At 50.6% G+C, this 21,552-nt stretch overlaps 1 protein-coding gene across 3 annotated transcripts in view; it reads right to left on the bottom strand.

The window, feature by feature from the left end:
- The window catches only part of UNC13A (unc-13 homolog A), a 65,499-nt gene that overhangs the window by 26,574 nt on the left and 17,373 nt on the right, over positions 1–21,552 (bottom strand). For 2 of the 3 annotated variants that reach the window (XM_007195484.2, XM_007195486.2), the window contains exons 8-20: positions 21,097–21,132; positions 17,302–17,509; positions 10,480–11,019; positions 9,856–9,964; positions 8,013–8,059; positions 5,798–5,876; positions 5,629–5,634; positions 5,072–5,143; positions 4,549–4,768; positions 3,750–3,977; positions 2,692–2,833; positions 2,226–2,395; positions 1,145–1,260 (exon numbers count right to left, since the gene is read on the bottom strand). In XM_007195484.2, coding sequence (XP_007195546.1) covers positions 1,145–1,260; positions 2,226–2,395; positions 2,692–2,833; positions 3,750–3,977; positions 4,549–4,768; positions 5,072–5,143; positions 5,629–5,634; positions 5,798–5,876; positions 8,013–8,059; positions 9,856–9,964; positions 10,480–11,019; positions 17,302–17,509; positions 21,097–21,132 — 1,973 coding nt within the window. The remainder of the gene's footprint in view (positions 1–1,144; positions 1,261–2,225; positions 2,396–2,691; positions 2,834–3,749; positions 3,978–4,548; positions 4,769–5,071; positions 5,144–5,628; positions 5,635–5,797; positions 5,877–8,012; positions 8,060–9,855; positions 9,965–10,479; positions 11,020–17,301; positions 17,510–21,096; positions 21,133–21,552) is intronic. The other variant, XM_057541707.1, reaches the window with a different exon arrangement.

Here is a 21,552-nt window from a genome sequence, read left to right as displayed (position 1 = left end):
CAGCTATCCCTCATCCATCCTCCCAATAGTTCAACTACACACCCATCCATCCTCCATCTGTCCATCCACCCATCTACCCACCCATCCCTCTAACCACCTACTCCCTTACCCATCAATCCAACTACCCAAAAATCCACCTGTTCACTTTATCCATTCTTTCAGTAATTCAACCACACATCCATCCATCCCATACATTTACCTGCAACTTCACCTGTCCATCCAATAATTCATCCTTCTACCCAATCAACCATCAATCCACCCAGCCATCATCCATCTGTCCATGCATCTACTCATCCATCCACCTACCCAACTACTCCAAAATTCTCCCATCCATACACCTGTGGATGGTTCAACCATACATCCATCCACCCACCCTTTCTTCCATCCATCCATCTATCCACCAACCTACCGACCCACCATTCCAACTACCCCCAAATTCACCTATCCACTCATCCTTCTGTCTAGTAATTCAACCACACGCCCATCTATCCCATCTACTACCCACAGCTTAATCTGTCCATCTAACTTATCAACCCATTCAACCATCCATCCATCACCTATCTATCTGCCCATCAATTTATCCATCCATCCATCCTTCCATACTTCATCTATCTGTCCATCCATCTATTCACCCATCCATCTATCCAACTACCCCCAATTCACGCATCCAACTCATCTATGCTTCCAATAGATCAAGCACACATCCATCCACCCATCCTTTCATCTTTCCACCCATTCTTTTATTCACTCAATACTCATTCATCCAGTCATTTATTCATTCAACATACTGAGTTCTCTCCAGGAACCCCTAGGCAGCTGGAAGAGACAAACCCAGGCACACAAAACCTAACCCTGAGTGTTCAGGGCTGGGACAGTTGGAAGACCTGGATCTCTGTAGTGAGAGTCTGCCTGGAGGTCACGGAGGGCTTCCAGAGGAGGGGGCCCTGAAGCTGGACCTTGATTGACAGGGAGGAGTTTTCTAAGCACAGAGAATGGCATAGGGGACAGTCTCAGAGGCCCAGGGGAATGTGAATGGTGTGGTCAGAAAGAGGAAGGAGGAGCTAGGGCAGGCAGGAATGGTGAGTGGAGGTAACGTGGGAGACAAAGGTGAACTTCAAATGCAGGGTGGGGCAGTGGGCCTCACCTCGTGCAAACAGGTATACTGGACATGGTAGGGGGCCACCTTCTCCTCGCCTTTGATCTCCACACTGATGTGTAGCCGGATGGCACCTGACACAGCAGATTTGTCAGTCCGCTTGTCTGCAGGGCAGAAAGGGATGGCAGTGTCAGAACTTCCCAATATAGCCCTGGACTATTTTAACATATGCGTAACTGCAGCCCTCTCAGACTCCCTGCATTAAGGCCGAGGTGTTTCTCCTCAGATTGGCTTCCTAGACTTGTGTCTCCCCCATTAGACTAGAATTCTTAGGCCCTGTCTCTCCCATCTCACTAGGATCCCAGATCTTGGCTCCTCACTCAGATTAATTTCCTTGGTCTGCATCTCCCTCTTTAGACTAGGAGCCTTGCTTCTTCCCCAGGCTGTGCTCCCAGACTCTGCCTCCCCCATCAGATCAAGCTCCCCAGAGTCTACTCATCTTCTTAGACAGGATTCCTGGGTCAGTGCCTCTTTCCTCAGACTAGGATCCCCAGGTCTTGCTTCCTGCTTCCCCCATCAGAATAGGATATCTAGATTTCCTCTAACCAAACTAAGAAGTTCCTAGACTCTGCTCACCCCTCCCAGACTGGGTTCTTTCTCTGCCCTCAGACTGGGCTCACAGATTCTCCTCATCATTCTTAGACAGGGCTCTTAGGTCTGTAGCTCCCTTCTCAGATTAGGAATCCCAAACTCTACCTCTTCCCTTAGACTGGATTCTCAAAGTTCAATCTCCTTTCTTAGGTTAGATTCCTGGGTCTGTGCCTCTCTCCTTACACTAGGGTCCTCAGGTCTTGCTTCCTGCCTTCCCCATCAGAATGAGATATAGAGATTCTGTCCCTCCCTCACTCTCCCACACCGAAATAAGAGAGTCCTGGGTTCTGCTCACCGTCTCAGCCTGGTGCTTCCTGCCCCCATCAGACTGGGCTCACAGACTCTGCCTCCTCTGTTAGACTGGGCTCCTAGATTAACTCCTGCTGACACTGTCTCTCCCCTCCAGCTGGGCTCCCCACTTTGGTTGGCTCCCCAGGACCCCCTCCCCTCTCCCCTGCAGAACCCCACCCTTGCTCACCCAGGTTGTACCACACGTCCATCTCGCCACTGAGTGTCCGCACCTCGATGATCGTCTGCCCCAGGAAGTCATCGGATTCCCTCTTGAACCGCTGCTTCACGCGAGATTTGATGTCATCGTCCTCATCCCAGACACGCACCTTGATTCGGTCCGAGGAGTTGTGACATTCACTGCAGGGGGGGAAGAGAAGGTTGGGGCAAGGGGCTTTTTTTTTTTTTTTTTTTTTTTGTCTGCGCCGGGTTGCGGCACGCAGGATCTTCTTTGCCGCGTGCGGGATCTTTAGTTGTCACATGCGGGATCTAGTTTCCTGACCAGGGATGGAACCCGGGCCCCCTGCATTGGGAGCATGGAGTCTTAACCACTGGACCACCAGGGAGGTCCCAGGGCAGGTGTCTTGAAGCCCACCCTTCAGCTGCTCCAACAGGGAGCTCCATCTAGGGGGCTGGGGGCCCAGCCAGACACCTACAAGTGGAAGTTCTCCTCCCACACGGGGTTCAGGTTTCCATAGATGGTTTTTGTCCGTTTCTTGGTCTTCCCGACCTGGACGGTGACGTAGGGGTCACTGGATCCTGTCTTGTCCTTTGCCTGCAAGCCCTGGGCACAGACCACTGGAAGACACACAAAACAAATATAAATGTGGGCTCAAGGAGCAAGGCATGCCAAGAACAGACACTGTCACAGGCTCCACAGGGAACACCTGTGACAAGGACTGAGGGCTTTGTTCTGGCCACAGGAGCCCATGGACACACCCACTGGGCATGCTCGGCTTGCTAGAGTTAACATCCAGGGAACCCTCACCCAATGAAGAATATGAAGGTGCCCCAGGGTCACCCCTGGGGTGGGACACTCGGGTGTGTGCTCTACAGGGTCCCCCTAAGGTCCCCAGCAGGATTGAGCCCCCAGTTGCCCACAGTATGACATTGGCATACTCCACAGGGCTCTTTACTTCCCGGCTCTCAAACTCATGTCTCCACTTCCCACTGGCACTCCCTGGGACCACCTCCTGGATACCCATCTGCCCTGAAATCCTCATCTTGGAGTCTGTTTTCAGGGAAATCCCAATGACGATGAGGAATGGAGAAACACCACAAGGCCCCCACCCCTGGGAAGGACCTCTCAGCCCTGGGAGGTCAATAATGTCCCCCAGTGGTCCTAGGTGTCCACTGCTTCGCCTGCTCGGTGGCACCCTGGGTAGGGCTTATTCCCTCCTGGTCTCACTTCCCAATACCCCTGGGGGCTTCCTGGGTTCACCTCCCAGATAAACTGTGGGCCCTCAACTCCTCTTCTTGAGGTCTGGTTCTGGGGGCTACCAAGCGAGATGCACCCAGATAGTTTCATGCAAACACGTTTGGAGGCATATATGCCCAGGTTGTGGGCACAAACGCATATACACCGACATGAGAAAGTCACGGGGACGCTCAAATATGTGCAGCAAAGGGAAGGAAGGGGCGTGGGAGGGAGCACAGGGGGCCGAGAAGAAGGGACCCCCGTGGCCGTCCCTCCCCCTCCCCCCCGCGGCCTCACCGGTGATGCTGATCTTGGCCGACCACTTGGACGTTCCATCCAGCACGCTCTGCTTGACGGCCTTCATCTGCTGCGTGTGCGCGGTCTTGGTCACCGCGAAGATCTCCTGGATGAGCTCGAAGATCTCGGGCTTGTTGCGCTCCCGGATCTTCATGCGGTCCTTGAGCACCATGATGATGTTCTGCGTCCGGTCCTCCGCCCCGTGCTTGGAGCTCTTCTCCGCCGCCCCTGCGCGCAAAGACAGCCGTCTCTGCACACAGAGCACTCCCTCCCAGGAGCGAGAGCCCTGATTCCCGCTCCAGGGCTTCCTCATCTGCTGCCACGGACACGGGGTTCAGGTGAATCATCCCCCCAAAGCTAGAACTGCCAGAGCTCCTACCTGCTCTCTGAATCCTCCCCCAACCAGGCCTTTCCCCCTAAAGTTCCCACCCCCTGTCTTAGCCCCTCTAGTCCCCTTCCCCTCTGACACTCTGCCCTCTCCAAGCCCCTCCCCTCCTCGGACTCCTCTCCCCAACTTGAGCCCCCTCCCACCTCCGAACTAACCCTAACCCTAACCCTATTTTTCTCCATGGAAACCGCTGCCTCCCATTAAGCCCGCCCCTTGAACAGTTTAGCTCCTCCCTGAGTCCCGCCCCACCCCTCTAAGACCCCTCTCACTTCTCCTTTCCCCTCCTGTCGCTCCCGTCCCGTCCCACGGCCCCGCCCCCTGTCCCGTCCCCTCCTTCTCGTCAGAGCCCCGCCCCTAACCATTAACAGTCCTGCCCCTCCGTCTCCGCTCCGGCGGGAGCCCGGCACTCACGCTGCAGACAGTCTGCGTTGAGCAGGTCCTGGCACTTCTCGTGGCACTTGACACCGCACTCGGTACAGCGCATACCCTGCCGCGCGATGCCCCACAATAGCCCCTCACACTCGTAGCAATAGGTGGGTGTGGTGGCCGTCCACACCTCGAAGTTGTGCGGCGTCGTGCACGAGATGGGGTAGATTAAGGCTTGCAAGGTCTTCTTGTAAACGTGGTTTTTCTGCGGGGAGGGAGGGCATGCGACATGGGCGTAGAGCCTTAACCTGGGGGCACTGGCTTGCCCCGCCCTCATCCCCCCGCCCCCCGCCCCGTTCTGAGTATGGTAAAGTCCCGGTCCGTCCCCCGCCCCACACTGTCGGAATCCACGGGTTCCTGTACACAGACTGTGCTCGCTGGCGGCTGCGTTGTCGGAATTCTGGAAAGCGAGGAGTGCCTGTCTCTGCCCCACCCCCTTCCTTTCCTCCGGGAGCCCCCCCAGCCCCGCCCACCCTCCAAGCTGGGGAGGGGGAGGTGCCCCACGCACCAGCTCTTCGTTGTTCAAAGTGCTGGATGCCAAGGCCGAGGTGATGCCTGCTTTTCTGGACTGCACCAGAGACTGGAATAGGGAAGTCACCAAGGGAGTCAGAGGGGTCGATTGGCACCCGGGGGGGTTGTCACCGCGAGCAGAATCCCCAGCCATGGTTTGGGGCCACCAGCCACGGATTCAAGCCACAGCCACAAATAGGAAACAGGTCACAGCAGCGGGAGCAGAACCAGAAAAGAATTGGGAGGTGACAGAGGCTCCAGGTTAGAAGAGACCCTGGAAAGGGAGCAGCCCTACACCTCTGACTCACCCATTCCCCACCACCAGGGACCGGACTGGGGAACTGCACTTGGCCGTGGTCAACAGCCACAGAGCAAAACCACCAGCCAGGCCATGAACCAAGGTGGGGAGTCACCTGCTCTCTTCCCCACCCATGAACTGTTGGACATGGCAAGGTCCCCTCCCCAGAACCCATGGGATGGGGACCAGTTGGAAGATCCCAGTGGGGGGTGGGGGTCTCGGGAGGAGATTCAAGGGCCTGGGTTGCCATCACTCACCATGGCCTGAAGTGTCCACGCAGCACACAGGGTAGAAATGAGATCACATTAGTCCCAGAGAATGCCTTGCCAGTCCCCAGCCCCAGTTCTGCCATGGGCAGTTGTACAGGTTGAGCACTGCTTGTGGCAGGGCTGCTCTGCTTGGGCAGGGGAGGGCACAGGTGCTCACCAGGTCACTCACGAGTGGGATAGGCTTCCTCTTGCGGATGTCTGGCATGCTGTCGATGATGATGAGACCACCGCCAGGGCTGCAAGACACACCCAGGGACGTCAAGGGCCCAGGGAAGTTCCCCTTCCTCCAACAGACATCTCCTGAGGCCTGGGCAGGACACCTGATCTCCCCAGGTATAAAGAGTTGAATTGTGTCCCCCGAAAAGATACATTGAAGTCCTAACTCCCAGTACCTCAGAATGTGACCTTTTTTGGAAATAGAGTCATTGCAGATGTAATTAGTTAAGACAAGGTCATACTAGGGTAGGATGGGCTCCTAATCCAATATGAGTGGTGTCTTTATAAGAAGAGAGACACACAGGGAGAAGACAGTGGTGTGATAGTAGAGGCAGAGATTGGAGTGACTCGTTTACAATCCAAGGAATACCAAGGATTGCCAACAACTACCAGAAGCTAGAAAGGCAAGGAAGGATTCTCTCCTACAGAAGTCAGAGGGAGTGTGGCCCTGCCAACACCTTGGTTTTGGAATTCTGGCCTCCAAGAACTGCGAGAAGATACATTTTTGTTGTTTTAAGCCCTCTGTTTGTGGTAGTTTGTTATGGCAGCCCTAAGAAATGAAGACACTGGGCCTCAACTTCCTCATCTGAGAAATGGGGAGATGATACAGTTGCCCACGTTTAATGAAAATTTGAATTAAGGCAAATCTAAATAATATGCTAAAATATCAACGAAATCTTTCTTTATGCTCAAAATTGGAAATATTTGTGTATATTTAAAGTCTATCCTGGAAGAAGTGATTTCAAAGCCCATGAGAAAGAGGGAACTGGAAATTGTATTTGTGCTGTTGCCTCTTGGCAGCTTTGCTGTAGCTGGCTAATCAGAATGAGGGCTGTGGCAGATGCTGCGGTGGTCTGTCCAATTCTACTCTACTGAGAGGTGCAGGTGTTCCCAGAGAGGGTTCAGGTGTGGCTCCTCTTCAGAAAGTTCTCAGTGGCCAATGAGAGTGATGCCTGGCAGCCAGTGACTCTGGACAAGTCCTGGGGTGCTATTCATGCTCCAGCGCTCCCTGAAGGATCAGGCAGAGGCTTGGTGACTCCTGAACTACCTCTCTGCTTGGCTGTTTCTCCTACCTGGTCCCGCCTGCCTCACAGGCTTTTCTTTTCTTTTTTATAGGTTTGTTTATTTATTTTTGGCTGCGTTGGGTCTTCGTTGCTGTGCGTGGGCTTTCTCTAGTTGCGGCGAACGAGGGCTACTCTTTGTTGTGGTGCACGGGCTTCTCGTTGTGGTGGCTTCTCTTGTTGCGGAGCACGGGCTCTAGGCACATGGGTTTCAGTACTTGTGGCGCATGGGCTTAGTTGCTCCGCGGCATGTGGGATCTTCCTGGACCAGGGCTTGAACCCGTGTCCCCTGCATTGGCAGGCGGATTCTTAACCACTGCACCACCAGGGAAGCCCTCACAGGCTTTTCTTGAGAGTGCTTCCTGTATAAATCATGCACACAGGAGCCCCCATCTCAGACCCCACTTCCAGGGCTCCCCACACGGGACACTTGCCCCTCTGGGAGTCACAGCTCCTGTGTCCCTGCCTCTGTTTGAAAAGGATGTACAAGGGAAGGCAGTCGCTCTCCAGCTGTTATTTAAAACATTCGTGTAATTTACAAATATCTTTTGCATCCTCTAACCTCACCACACAAGTGCTGAAAAAACACCCTGGAAAAGCAATAACTTAAGAAATTAGATATGACAAATGCTCCATGTAAGACCAACAACTATCGTTATGAAACAGCCAGCAACTGTAGAAATAATCTGAGAAATGTAAAAGCAGAATCAAAGCAAAAAATTCACTCCAGGGTTGCAGATGTATCGTGCAGGAAATGGGTTTCTTCTTTACCTTACATTTATTTCTAGGGGGAAATGTTCTTGAATTATATGAGCGGCTTGAGCAAGGTCTCTCTGGACTGTTTCTCCATCTGTAAAATAGGGGTAGTGGGCCCCCCATGGGTTTGTTGTGAGGATTCAATGTGTTACTATCTTCGGCTCCTGCTGGTCATGAGTGCCTTATTACAGTGGCTACATTATTTCACTCATGTGCAATCTGTCCCCTGTCTAAATGGACCCTCTCCCTGCCCTGGCTGGGCTGAGGTTATGGTGCAAACCAGCCTTAGGCTCTGGGTTCAAAACTTCCTCTCCCTCACCCCCAAGATCTGATACTCACCCGCCTTTGAACCACAGGGATTTGGACATCTCTCCTTCTCCCCGGGCCTGCAGGACAGAAGACAGATATGGTCAGTGTAGCTGCCCCTTCCCAGGGCAGCACATGTACCACACCCACAACTGTCTCCCCTTTGCGTTGGGAGTCAGGAGGCCTGGGTCCTTGTCCTCACTGTGTGTCCTTAGGGAGCCCACTAGCTTTTTCTGGGCCTCAGTTTGTCCATCTGTAAAATGAGAAGAAAGGAGATACTCTCTGACACCAACCTCAGTGAACTTCAGTCTCCTTGTCTGTCAAAATTGAGGATTTGTTAACATCATCTTGAACAAGAGCTCGTGCTCTATAGTCCTGGGATTCTTAGGGGCTGGCTCGATACTCATAAGATCCTATCACTCGCTAAACTCCCCCTGCCTCACCTGATTATCTGATCTCATGCCCCAGGACCTTTGCCCAAGCGGTGCCACCTGTATATATGCTCTCCCACCTTCTGCACCCGACCAGCCTCCATCTATCAGTCAGGTCTCAGTGTGGACCCAGAGTCAACACCCCCTACCATGCAACTAAAGGGTGGCATGGTGGTGGTGGGGGGGCAGGGAGAAGGGTCTGACATCTTCTTCTGAAATATTGTTTAAGTATTTTGGATATCATGTCACTTTAAGTGTCACCTCCTCCAGTGAGTCTTCCTGATTGCCTTGGATTAGTTTTATGCCCCCTCTATGAAACCCAGAGATCCTGCTCATGTTTATTTTTCTTGTCATATTGCTAGTTCCATTACAAGGGTAGTTGCTGTCTTTTTCATTTAATTTGTTGACTTAGTGAAAGTTATTCAATAGATTTTTCACAGTATATTTTCTTCTACTGTTTGAATCTAGAACCATGAGGCTGTATAGTAAAAGAAAATTCTACTGTACAACTGATAAGAAATTTGATTTGAAACTTTTGTGGCTCTGATAACTGATGACCTAAGACTTTGGGAGTCTGTTTAGGATCTCCTCCTGCCAGCCTCACCCCACTTTGGAAGGTCACCCCGGATAATAACACTGCTTAGTGTCCAGCCCAGAGCAGGTTGAGTGAATGAAGGAGTGAATGAACGGCCTCATTCCTGCTGCCCATCTGAACAGTCATCCTGACCCTGACGTTAATTCTATTTTTCACCTAATTTCTTCTGCAATACTGACCAGATCTCAGACCTTTCCCAAACCCCAACTCTGACACCCATTGTGAGCCCAAGCACTGACTTCTTCCGCTATCACCAAGTCTAACCCTGAACTCTGATCTTTGACTGCTGCCCTAACCCTGACCTATAACCCTATCACTAACCTCTATCCCTATCCATGAACCTGGCCGCTGAACTTGGCCATAGCCATGACCTCAGCTTAATTTCAGCTCTAGGTTCCAGTTCGCCTCTCCTTCTTCCCCACTTAGAAATCCCAGGCTGCCCTGGGGGAGGCTGGACTAGACCTTGGTGGGGCCAGCTGGTTGCAGGGGAGAGTAGGCAGGCATGGGTAGGGCCAGGGAGGAGTCAGATTGGGCAGGGGTTGGGCCAGGGATGGTGGGGCTGGGGCCAGGGCAGGAGTGGGTGGGGCTAAGGAAGGGCCAGGCTGGGCACAGATGGGAACAGGTTGGGGTGGGCGGAGCCATAGAAGAACCAGGATGTATGGAGGCATGGTGGTGGGCGGAGTGGCGAAGTAGGCGTGGCCTGGTGGCTCATGAGTGGCATGGGCTAGTGTGGGCAGGGCCAGGGAAAGGACCAGAGTGGGTTGGGGCATGGAAGGAGTGGGGAAATGAGGGTGGGTGGGGCACTGGGCGCGGCCAGGCTGGGGGTGAGCCCACTGCTGCTCTCACTCACCTCCTGCAGCTGCAGCCGCACTTTGTTGAAGGCTCGCAGCCAGTTGGCCTTGGCCCTAGACATGGAGTCCTGACCCTCTTGGCCTTCCTCATCTTCTCGTGGCCTGAAACTGAGGCAAGGGGTTTCATGAGGCTCCGGGGCCGGCACTCCCTCCACCCTCCACCCTCCGAGTGATGCTGGGCCCTCCTTGGCCTCCCTGACACTTCGGAGACACAATGACCCACCTGTGACCCCTCTGACCAGCCTCAGTGATCCTCCCCCCCCCCCCTTCCCACATGCCCATCACCTCTCTGACACCTTCAGGTCTCCTGGGTCCCTTTGCCACCTTCCTGGCCCCTCTGCAACTTTGTAACCCTATCCGAGGACTCCTCTGATGCTTCTGTGACCTCTCCAACCCTGGCAAACCCTCCAGCTCCTCACAACCTCTAAGACTCCTTCATGACCCTGCTTGACCCCCTCTGACCCCACTGAGCCACTTCTGACCTCCTAGACCCATCCCGATCCCTTCAATAAACCCAGGGCCCTGTGACAGCCTCTCCCCCCATTCCCCAGGTCTACACTGACTCCATCATGGCACCACTGACCCTGTGACCTTGTGACAGGCCCTCAACCCCTTCCCGTTACCTCTCCTCAGCCTTGGGGGGCTCAGGCTGAGGCTTCTGCTCAGCTGCAGGTGCCTCCTCAGGGGCGGCTGACTCAGGGGCCACCTTGGCTATGTCGGGGACCTCGGTGGGCACGGCTGGGGCCTTGTCCTCCTTCTTGGGGGTGGCGGGTGGAAAGCTGACACGCTTGAAGTCCCTGGGCTCGGCCACGGCCACCTGCTCGCGCTCAGTGTAGCCTCGGATGTCATCCGGCACCTCCTCCTCGTCCTCTAGCTCTTCCTCGTCCTCAGGCAGCTCCTCCTCCTCCTCCAAGAAGTCCTCCAGGTCCTCATCCAGCTCTTCGTCCAGCTCCTCATCCAGCTCATCCTCATCCTGGTCCCAGCGTGGCGAATCCTTGTGGTAGCTGACCGAGCTGTGGCAGGAGTGGTAGGAGTCCCGGTCCCGCTCGTCTTCCAGCTCAGAGCCCTGTAGGCTCTGTTCATCCGGGTCGAAGTCCTCGCTCAGCTGCGAACTGCCCTGACTCAGCTCCCCTGAGGAGGCGTAACGGCTGCTGCCTGTGGGGCTACAGGAACGGGCCAAGGGCTCAGGGGCTGGGGCACAGACCCACTGCCCATCCCAGCCCCGGTCACACAGGTTCCATCACCCAGTCATTCCCTGGATTGGTCATTGCCTGGATTCCCAGCATTGGTGGAGCTCCTCCGGTTGCCAGGGAAACACAGCCGTGAACAAAAGACAAAAACACCTGTTCTTGGGGCATTTACCATCTTGGGGGGCAGGCAATAAAACCAGATCAGTGACATTAGTGATCATCGGTGACCTACCGTGCACCACTCCTATCCATGCACTGTGGAGGCTGCAAAGCCTTCACCCACATGTTTGGAACCCCGAATCAGTGTCCCTGCCACAGCCCCCTTGGAGACCTAGCGCTCCTGAAACAAACATAGTAGCCCCTGTCTCTTGATGTACCCTCTACCCTCCGCCTCAACCTGGTCCTCCCACTGCCAAGCCCCCTCCTTTCATCAGGGACCTGGGCCTCCCTGCCTCCACTCCTTCCCCAACCTCCACTCACAGCTGATCCTGAGGCAGGTCCCTTCAGCTCCACCTTGTAAACATACGTGCAATGCATTCACTTCCTTGCACCCTGGGCCCCACCCTAGCCCAGGCTCCGCCATCTCCACTAGATGCTGCCCTACCCAACATCCACTTCTCTCCTGGACAGTAGCTTTTTGCATAGAAGCCACAAAGGGGCTTATTGGAATCATAAACCCAAACATGGACCTCCCCTGTTCCAAACCCTACCACGGCTCCCTTGAAATAAAATTCTGTGCCGTGCTCTGCATCCCTGTGTGGCCCAAATCCTCCAACGTCTCCGTCCCCATCTCCTTCCATCCTCCCTTCTCTCCCCCTGCTCCAGCTACATCAGCATCCATCCTCGCTGTCCCTCCAACACCCTAAATTGTGCCCACCTCTGGGCCTTTGCACTTGCTGTGCTCTCTGCCAGGAGCATCCTTTCTTGCCTGCTTTATCTGGAAAAATCCTTTGGTGCCCACTGAAATTGCACTTCTTTGAGTGAGTCTCCCCCACCCTCCAGCCAGGTCAAGCCCACGCCCACCCACATTATATGCTCCTTATATGCACCCTGGATCACACTCGACATGACCAGGAAGAAATATCTGTCTCTGCCTGAGGGCAGACAGCATGACACATGGGCCACCTCTCATCCCCCTTCTAACCACTCATTCAGTCATTCAATAAACAGCATTCCTTGTCTTAAACACTTTCTCCACTCTCAGTGACTGGGACCCTCTTCCCTGGCCAGGCCCTGGGATGCTGTAGGAATCAAACAGGGGTTTGATTCCTACAGTCCTTTAGTCCTTGTTTGCTAAGTTATGTATATGGTTGATTGCTTTTTATTGCCTGTCTTTGTAGACAGCTGGGATGGGGGATCAGCAGGTATTATTTGCCTGGAAAGGACTCCAAACTCCCTCTGCTGGTGAATACCCCCGAAGTCCACCCCAGCACATTCTGGGGTCCCAAGTGAGGGGGGCAGCCTAGGACTGGGATCTCCACACAGGCCTGGATGTGTCCATCTGTGACCCTGGGCGCCACGTAAACTGCCCCAGGCATGGGACCCAGTGGTCCCCGAGACTCCTCCCACCCCAGCTCTGACATTGGGGTCCAACACAGCTCTGACCCCAGATGCCGCCCCTGGATGCCATGTCCTCGAGTCAGCCACCAAGGGCCTCCCTGCATGATCTGGCCCCGTTCACCTCTCCAGCCTTTAGCTGAGCTGTCTTCTCTGCCTGGAATTCCTCTCCTAAGACTCTTCATTTATCCTTCAAGTGTTGGCTCCCAGGCACATTTCTCCAGGAAACCCTCCCTGCCCATCCCCTCTGCCAGTGTGTCCAGCTGTGTCCCTCCCTCCAGTCAAATCCTGACCTGTGGGATGGAATGCCTGTCCCTCTGGGGGCCCAGCATCATCCAGCACTGGGCAGCAAGGCCAGGGTGGCCTGGGATGGTGGCTTGAGTCACTCTCAGGGGAACTCTGCCTCTGCATCCCCTCCCCACCATGTGACTTGTTCACGGTGAGAGTGGAGAGTTCTCCTCCTTTTCCACTCCCCCATTCCATCCCAGGAATGCTTAGAATAAATAGACTCCCCCCAGGACTTACAGACACATCCAAGGCCAGAGAAGGACAAGACATGGCCAGGCACACAGGATGGGAGCCAATCTGGGACAAGCTCTGTGCACATCCTGCTCTGAGACTCAAGCAACTCGTTGCCACTTTTTGAGCCTCAGTTTCCCTATCTGTAAGATGGGCACTCTTCTGCTTTTCATCTCTGAGAGAGAAGACTTTTCCATCTACTAAAAGAGTTAATATTTTCTTAATATTTGATGTCTTACTCTCCTTTCAACTGTTTCCAGTGCATTGAAACTTTGTTCCAGTAATTGCTTAAGTCTGAGCCACCTTGAATGTGCAAATGAATGATGCTTTACAAATTGTAGCAGTCACGAAAGTGGTAGGAGAAACTGTTAGGGAGACAGGAGTGCTTCTGAAGATAGTTTGAATAAGGAAGTCATGAATACAAATGGAAAGGGATCTAGTTCTTCGCTTTCAGGATAGCACAAGCGCAAAGGAGTTGAATGAAGAATGCTAGAATAAACCCAGGGTAAGACTAATTCTACTCCCTCCTATGCCACTAAATGTTTTACCTTGAGTATGGCATTTCATTTCCTTGGACCTAAAAAATAAAGAGGTTAGACTAAATGCTCAATCTTTTTTTTTTTCTCATTTTTTGAAGTATAGTTGATTTACAATGTTGTGTTCATTTCTGCTGTACAGCAAAGTGATTCAGTTATACTATATACATATTCTTCTTTTTTATTGATTGTTTTTTTTGCCGACCGCGCAGCATGAGAGGTCTTAGTTCCCCGACCAGGGATCAAACCCGCACCCCCCTGCATTGGAAGCGTGGAGTCTTAACCACTCACTGGACCACCAGGAAAGCCCCTATACCTTCTTTTTTAAAATATTCTTTTCCATTACGGTTTATCATAAGATATTGAATATACTTCTCTGTGCTATAGAGTAGAACCTTGTTGTTTATCCATTCTATACATAATAGTTTACAGCTGCTAATCCCAACCTCCCACGCCATCCCTCCCCCAACCCTCTCCTCCTTGGCAACGACAAGTCTGTTTTCTATGTCCGCGAGTCTGTTTCTGTTTCGTAGATAAGTTCATTTGTTTCATATTTTAGATTCCACATATAAGTGATATCATACGATATTTGTCTTTCTCTTTCTGACTTATTTCACTTAGTATGATAGTCTCTAGTTGCACCCAAAATGCTCAATCTTTTAAAAAAGTTCCTTCTAAAACATTCCATCTGTAAACTATCCAAACTTTCTATGGTATTTACAAAACATAGGAAAATTCAAAATAAAAGTTGTTTAAATACCTGCAAAAGAATATTATATTGGATGATGGTAAAGACTGAGTAGGGAGCTTATGAAGGTTTTCTTCAAATTATGTTTTACCCAAACTCTCCACAGCAAATGGAAATGTTTTCTGTCCTCACCATCTAACATAGTAGCCACCGGCCACATGTGCATGACTCTTGAGCACTTGAAAAGTGTCCAGTAAGATGGAGGGACTGAAAATTTATTTTATTTATTTTAATTATTTTAAATTTAACTTTAAAAAGCCACATGGGGCTACCATGTTGGACAGCATAGCTCTGAAAGCTCATTTACCTTGATGGCACAAAGATAAACCATTTAAAATTTCTTTTCTTACTGCACTAGAAATAAAGCGATTCTGAGGGTTTCTCCAAATCTCAACCAGATGCAAACACTTGTTTGCGTAATTAACCTCTTCGTCAAGAGTTGGAGAAGGCCTGCAATTCGGGAGCCTGGATAGCTATGTTTAATAGCAAGTTTGCCCCTGAATTTTTGAATGTGGGGTAACACGGGGGTGATTCTGAGATGCTGCTGGGAACACAGAGAACGGACAATCTCCTTGGTTGAAGTCCTTTGCTGATGATGTAGAGGGAACATCACTTCTGTCCAGCTGTAGGACCTTGGGAGGCTAACGTTGCAGGTCCCCAGGTGCCTTTTTTAGGGCTGAGAGGCAGTGTGGCGTTGTGGCTGTGGACTCAGAAGCCTGCTTGACAAGGTTTAAATTCTCCCTCAGCCACTTACTAGCTGTGTGACCTTAGGAAAGTAACTTAATCTCTCTGCCTCATTTTCCTTATCTACAAAGCCATGGGGAGATGAAGAGGTAAATTCTCACCTCATAAGATTGGTGTAAAGAATAAGCATATTATTTGGGACATATTAGAATACCTAGCACATAGTAAGTGCTCAATTAACCATCATTATTTTTCTTGCTTATACACTAGATATAGCAGGACTAGGATCAGAATGAGGTAGGTGAGGCTGAGTCCTGCAAGTGCAGAGTCAGATCATGTTTTAACTTAAATTTGTATATTTTAGATTTGATTTTTAGAAATTTCATTGAAGTATAACTTACATACAAGAACATCTACACTTACAAAGGAACATTTTGGTGATATTTTTTTCCTGGATTTTTTTGGCATCCATTTTGATTTTTTAAAATATTGCATTAATATATTATTTATCTTGAGGACTGAGTTTCTTGGCACCCTCTTAAGCTTTGTACTTGAGGCAACTTCAAGCATACCACGCTCACCCCAGCCTAGTCCTGGACCTAAGTTATAGGGTTAACCTCCAAATCTGGTATATCAAGGTCTCACACAAATAGGAGGCCCTGGTGTATGTGTGAACTGAGCCTAATATCTTAAAGAGATTTGGGGGGTCATATTAATAGAAGTATAGGTTCAACATCAAGGGAGTAAAGAGCCCTCAAAGTTTTCATCCTGCTCATACTTTAATGGACGAAATGTATTCTTTGGGGAGCAAATATTTTGCAAGAAGACCCATGACCCAAAATCCACTAGGCGGGGCTTCGCTGGTGGCGCAGTGGTTAAGAATCTGCCTGCCAATGCAGAGGACACGAGTTCGATCCCTGGTCGGGGAAGATCCCGCATGCCGTGGAGCAACTAAGCCCGTGCGCCACAACTACTGAGCCTGTGCTCTAGAGCCCATGAGCCACAACTACTGAAGCCCGCGCGCCTAGAGCCCGTGCTCTGCAACAAGAGAAGCCACCGCGATGAGAAGCCCGGGCACCACCATGAAGAGTAGCCCCCGTACCTACTCGCTGCAACTAGAGAAAACACGCGCGCAGCAACGAAGACCCAGCGCAGCCAAAAATCAAAACAATCAAAAAAAAAAAAAATTCACCAGGCCACTGCTTTCCACCCAGTGGGTTCACCATAAACACTAGTCTTTAATGATGATTTACCAGCTGTGTGACCTCAGACAAGTGACTTAACCCCTCTGTGCCTTGATCCCCCCTCTGTCAAATGGAACCAATAATACTCCCAACCAGAGAATGAAATGAGATGATGAAGGGAAGATGCTGGACCAGAGCTGGGCACATAGTTAGCTCCGAATACTATTATTTGCGCTGTTTATCTAACAGTCACTACGTAGCACTTTCAGGCACCACCCTAAGTGCTTTACAGATAGCCAACCTGTTTAATATCATGTTTGCTATTGTTCTGTTAAGAAACCAGGACTGGGGCGATCAGGTCAGCGAGGGGTGGGGGGCAGCAACAGGCACAAGTTTCAGTCTCACAGGCTCAAGGACCAACACACTGCACCCTTGCAAGCCAGGGGACCCACCTGTGGGGTAGGTCTAGGGACAGCCTACTTTGAAAAGAGTAGTGATGGTGGCTGGACTGAGCAGCTCCCAGGTCACTGTGCCCATGCCTGCTGGTCAGGAACACAGAGTCAGGCGTCACCAGGAGGGCTAGGTAGGACCACCCCAGGACCATGAGTCAGCTGCTTGCTGGGAGTCTTTCCAACATCACTGTGCCTCACCTCCCACCCCTATTAATGCTCATCTCTTCCTCCTTTCACCTCCTCCCCTGAACAGTTAGAGAGTACAAAGGGACCAGGGGTTTTTAAGCGGAGTGCCAAAAAACCCCCCTATTTCAGGGGAACCTCTCAGGGGCTTCCTGACTTCCGTCTCTTTCTTCAGCCAAAGCAGACCCCTTTTAATCAAGCTTGGGGAGTTTTCTTGCAAGATTTTGGGTAAAGAAAAGGTTTTACTGCCTATAAGAAAGTATGGATGCTGCTTTCCTAGAACCCACTTACCTTCACCCCTAGCTCCCTCCAACCCCTTATTCCTCTCTCCCCTCCAGGAGATAGAGCTGGACACACACACACACGCGAATCCTTCACTCTACTGTGACTACCTGAGGGCCCGCGGCTCAGAGAACTCCTCATAACTGTGCACGGAGTCACTGTAGGATTCCCGGGAACCCAGGGGCGGTGGTCGGACAGAATATTGGTGGACCGAGGCATTGGGCTGGGACGTAGTGTAATAGGGTGGCGGGATGCTGTTGCTCGTCTCGCTGCGATAGTCACTGTCACGGTCATCCACTGCGCTGTCAGGGTCCTCATCTGGAAGAGAGAGGAGGCGAGGGGAGACAGTGAGGAGGGGAGGGAGAGGGAGAGCACGCAACGGAGGCCAACACAGTCTCTCAGGTTTAGGGGGTCTTCACTGATTGCTAACCCAAGAAGAGGAATCTACCAGAGGGAATGAAGGATCTTGGGTCATTTTAATAGAGGTATAGGCTTTAGAATAAAGGAAGTGACTACTGGGCATATACCATAACTCAAAAAGAGACGTGTACCACAGTCCTCATTGCAGCTCTATGTACAATAGCCAGGACATGGAAGCAACCTAAGTGTCCATCATCGGATGAATGGATAAAGAAGATGTGGCACATATATACAATGGAATATTACTCAGCCATAAAAAGGAACGAAACTGAGTTATTTGTAGTGAGGTGGATGGACCTAGAGTCTGTCATACGGAGTGAAGTTAAGTCAGAAAGAGAAAAACAAATACTGTATGCTAATGCATATATATGGAATCTTAAAAAAAATGGTACTGATGAACCTAGTGACAGGGCAGGAATAAAGACGTAGACATAGAGAATGGACTTGAGGACATGGGGTGGGAGGAGGAAGCTGGGGTGAAGTGAGAGTAGCATCAACATATATACACTACCGAATGTAAAATAGTTAGCTAGTGGGAAGCAGCCGCATAGCACAGGGAGATCAGCTCAGTGCTTTGTGACGACCTAGAGGGGTGGGATAGGGAGGGTGGGAGGGAGACGCAAGAGGGAGGGGATATGGGGATATATGTATGCGTATGGCCGATTCACTTTGTTGTACAACAGAAACTAACACAGTATTGTGAAGCAATTATACTCCAATAAAGATCTATTAAAATAAAAAAAGAAAAAGAAGGGAAGTGAAAACCCTGCTTTGCTGTATGTGGGTCAAACTGGACCTAGAGTCTGGGGTCCGCGGTAGGTACTACAATGTGAGGAGGACAGGGACAAATTGGAAGGCGTCTTTTGGCTCAAATGTGAAAATGGACTTTTAATGAAGTCCAGGGTCTCTGAAAACAATATTGGGTTTTCCATCAGGCTTCCCATAACAGGAGTCACACAGAGTCTCATGGGGAAGTTGAAGGATCAAGAGCACAAGGTAGAATATAAATGTCCTTTAACCCTCAGAGATTCCTTGATATCCGAGGACGGGGACCCAAGCCCGGAACTCACATGCGCAGGAACAAAGAAGGGGCTCTGCCAAGGTGCTGCCTCCCTCAAAAAGATCAGATTCTTAGGTTGGCAAGACTACCACATGCCCAGAATCTATCACTCAAACGGAACAGGGAGGGGTTGCCAAACTTCAAGTGTTTAGTAAGAATTAAAGGATGTTTCAGTTCGGTTTGCTTTCCTTAGTAAATGGAAAACAGATTTTCTTTTTCAGGAAAAAGAAAACAGTCTCAAAGGATGTGGGATTGTGGTGGGAACAGGAATGACTGAATTTATTTAGAAAACAACCATTGAGCTGAAAAGAAGTGAGCATCCCCAAAATTAACTACCCGACTGGGAAGCCCACGGTATGCTCGGCCATGGTATCAATTTACTGGTGATTTTAAACACCGAGGGGGTGGCTTGTACTTTTTATGGCTTTAAGTATTTTTGCTCTTTTCCCAATTTTTTTGCTTGATTTTAACTTTCTAACTTTCTAATTCTTTTCCCACTAATATATTAAAAGAATAGGTCAAAAAATTTTAATGTGGTAAACTGTTAAAAAATTAATTTCATACTTCATGTAGATCTACCTATTTGATTCATTCCCTATTTTGCCTTCAGAAAAACCTTAAATTCATTTTTAGCCAGCAAAGCCGGCCTTACCAAAGTAGCTCTGGTTTCCTGGTTTCTCATTTGACTTGAGCCATTGTGACCGGCAAGCTTTTTATCCTGTCGCTGCCATATGGCCACCTTCTGATGCGCTGCGCTCTGACAGCGCTGGCATCAAGGGCAGAAGCAGATGTGAATTTCCGCAACTCAGATTTGTGGGCATCAGGGTGAAACTGTGAAGCCATAAAGGCCTAAAGTGGGGGATCATGAAACTGGGGACAATTTGTCAATATCACCAAATCGCCCCTCTCACCAAGTTGTTTTCTACCCAATTATTTGGGTTTATAGCCTACCATATTGCCCTTGACCAGACTGAGATGTTTCCAACCAAATCACATGAGGCTCTGTGCATGTTCCCCAAATTAATTTTTTCTGACAAATTGTCTGTTTTTGAGGGGCAGATTGCTTTCTCTTGGATTCTTTCTGCTTTTACCCAGACTCTGCTTTTTACCAAATCGTTTTTGACCAAATTGCCTGCTTCTGGATAAGGCATTTTCAGCCACTTTTGTTTTGACAAAGTGGCCTGCTTTTGGCCTAATTGTCTTTGCTCTTCTTGACCCAATTATGAGCTTTTGCTAAACTGGTTTTAATCCAAAATGTCTTTTTTTTTTTTTTTTTTTTTTTTTTTACTGTATTGTTTGTTTGTGGCAAACTGGTTTTGATCAAGCTTAGCTGTCTGCCAAATGCTTATCTTGGCTAACTTTGCTTCTGATTGACTTGTTTTTGACAAATTCTTTTGGATCAAAATACAGTTGACCCTTGAACAATGCAAGGGTTAGGGACGCCAACCCTCCGTGCAGTGGAAAATCCATATGTGATTTTATAATCGGCCTTCCGGATCCACAATTCTGCATCCATGGATTCAACCAACCAGGGACTGTGTAGTCCTGTAGTAGTATTTATTGAAAAAAATCCACATATAAGTAGACCTGCACAGTTCAAACCCATGTTGTTCAAGGGTCAACTGTATTTGTAAACAAATACACCCCATAGGTGGGTCCTCCTGCTCCTGGAGGGAGGGTGGGGTGCAACTTGTCCATCAGGATATGGGGGTGGGGTGGAAGGCCCCCCAGTTGATGGAGTAGAGATTAGGAGGTAGATTCATGCTTAGACTAGAGGACTGGATTTCTCTGAAAAGGGCATGGGGAAAAGGGAGCTATTCCTTAAGGAGAAAAATAGTCATCCAATTTGGGGGGAGGTAGCTTGTTTCTTTCCCCTGGGGGCAAATTGGAGGAAGATGTGTGTGTGTGTTGGGGGGGCTTTGGGAGCTGAGGTCTCCAGAGTGATATCTGTCTGGGGGGTCTCTGCCCAGCTGCTCTGTCTGAGACCCTCTTCCCTCCCTGCCCACCAGCCTCTAAGTGACATTGGGGCTGGAGGAGGGCACCAGGTAGAGGAGGAAGGTGGGGAGACAAAAAGAGGAAGGGAATCACAGGAGAGGAGATGAGGTTATACATGGGGAGCAAGGGGGTGGGGGGCTCACAGTGCCCAGCTGGAGACAGGCAGGTTTCCCGTCTATATGCCCACTCCTCCCAGCTGAATCCTCCCACCCAGAGTGGCGTTACCCACTCCCCACCAGACAGAGCAGGACCCTCAAACAGATGTTAGTGATCAGGGGGCAGGAGGGCACAAGAGGGGTCGTGCCAGTCCTCTGGCCCCAGTGTGCCAGCCACAGGCTCCCCATTTCCCTGAGCAATGGGGCGGGGGCCTCAGGGTCACCGAGGCGCCCACCTCCCCATGGCCTCCCAGAACATCAAGCTGAGTACTTACTCTGCTGCTCACCCCAGCCAAAATAATTCCAGTTGCCTACAAAGAGAAGGGGCAGAGATAATAAAAGGGAGAAGGCAGAGGGGGAGGCATGGGGAGGGGGGCTCCCGCATCCTCCCCATCTCCTTCTCCCAACCCAGGACCCCATCCCCTTCTGCCCTGTGTATCTTCCCCGAGTATCACTTTAACCACTGACTTTTGTTATACCTTCACTCACCACCCTGGGAGGAAGGCAGGATATCCCCATTTTTTGACAAGACCACAGGCTCAGCCAGGACGTAATAAAGAGGGCATTTGGACCCAGGGTTTTCCAACTCTGAAGTTTGGGGTCAGCACTCCTCATTCCTTCCCTCCCCCATCCCCCAGATAATGAAAGAAACGCTGAACTGGAAATCCTCAACTTTGAAACACCCCTGTTGGGTGGGTTTTTATTTTTAATCATTCTTATCCTTTTATAGG

This window comes from Balaenoptera acutorostrata, chromosome 2 (genome assembly GCF_949987535.1).
Source record: "Balaenoptera acutorostrata chromosome 2, mBalAcu1.1, whole genome shotgun sequence".
NCBI lineage: Eukaryota > Metazoa > Chordata > Mammalia > Artiodactyla > Balaenopteridae > Balaenoptera > Balaenoptera acutorostrata.
Note: the sequence above shows the minus strand (reverse complement) of the source record. Positions and strands in the feature narration are given on the sequence as shown.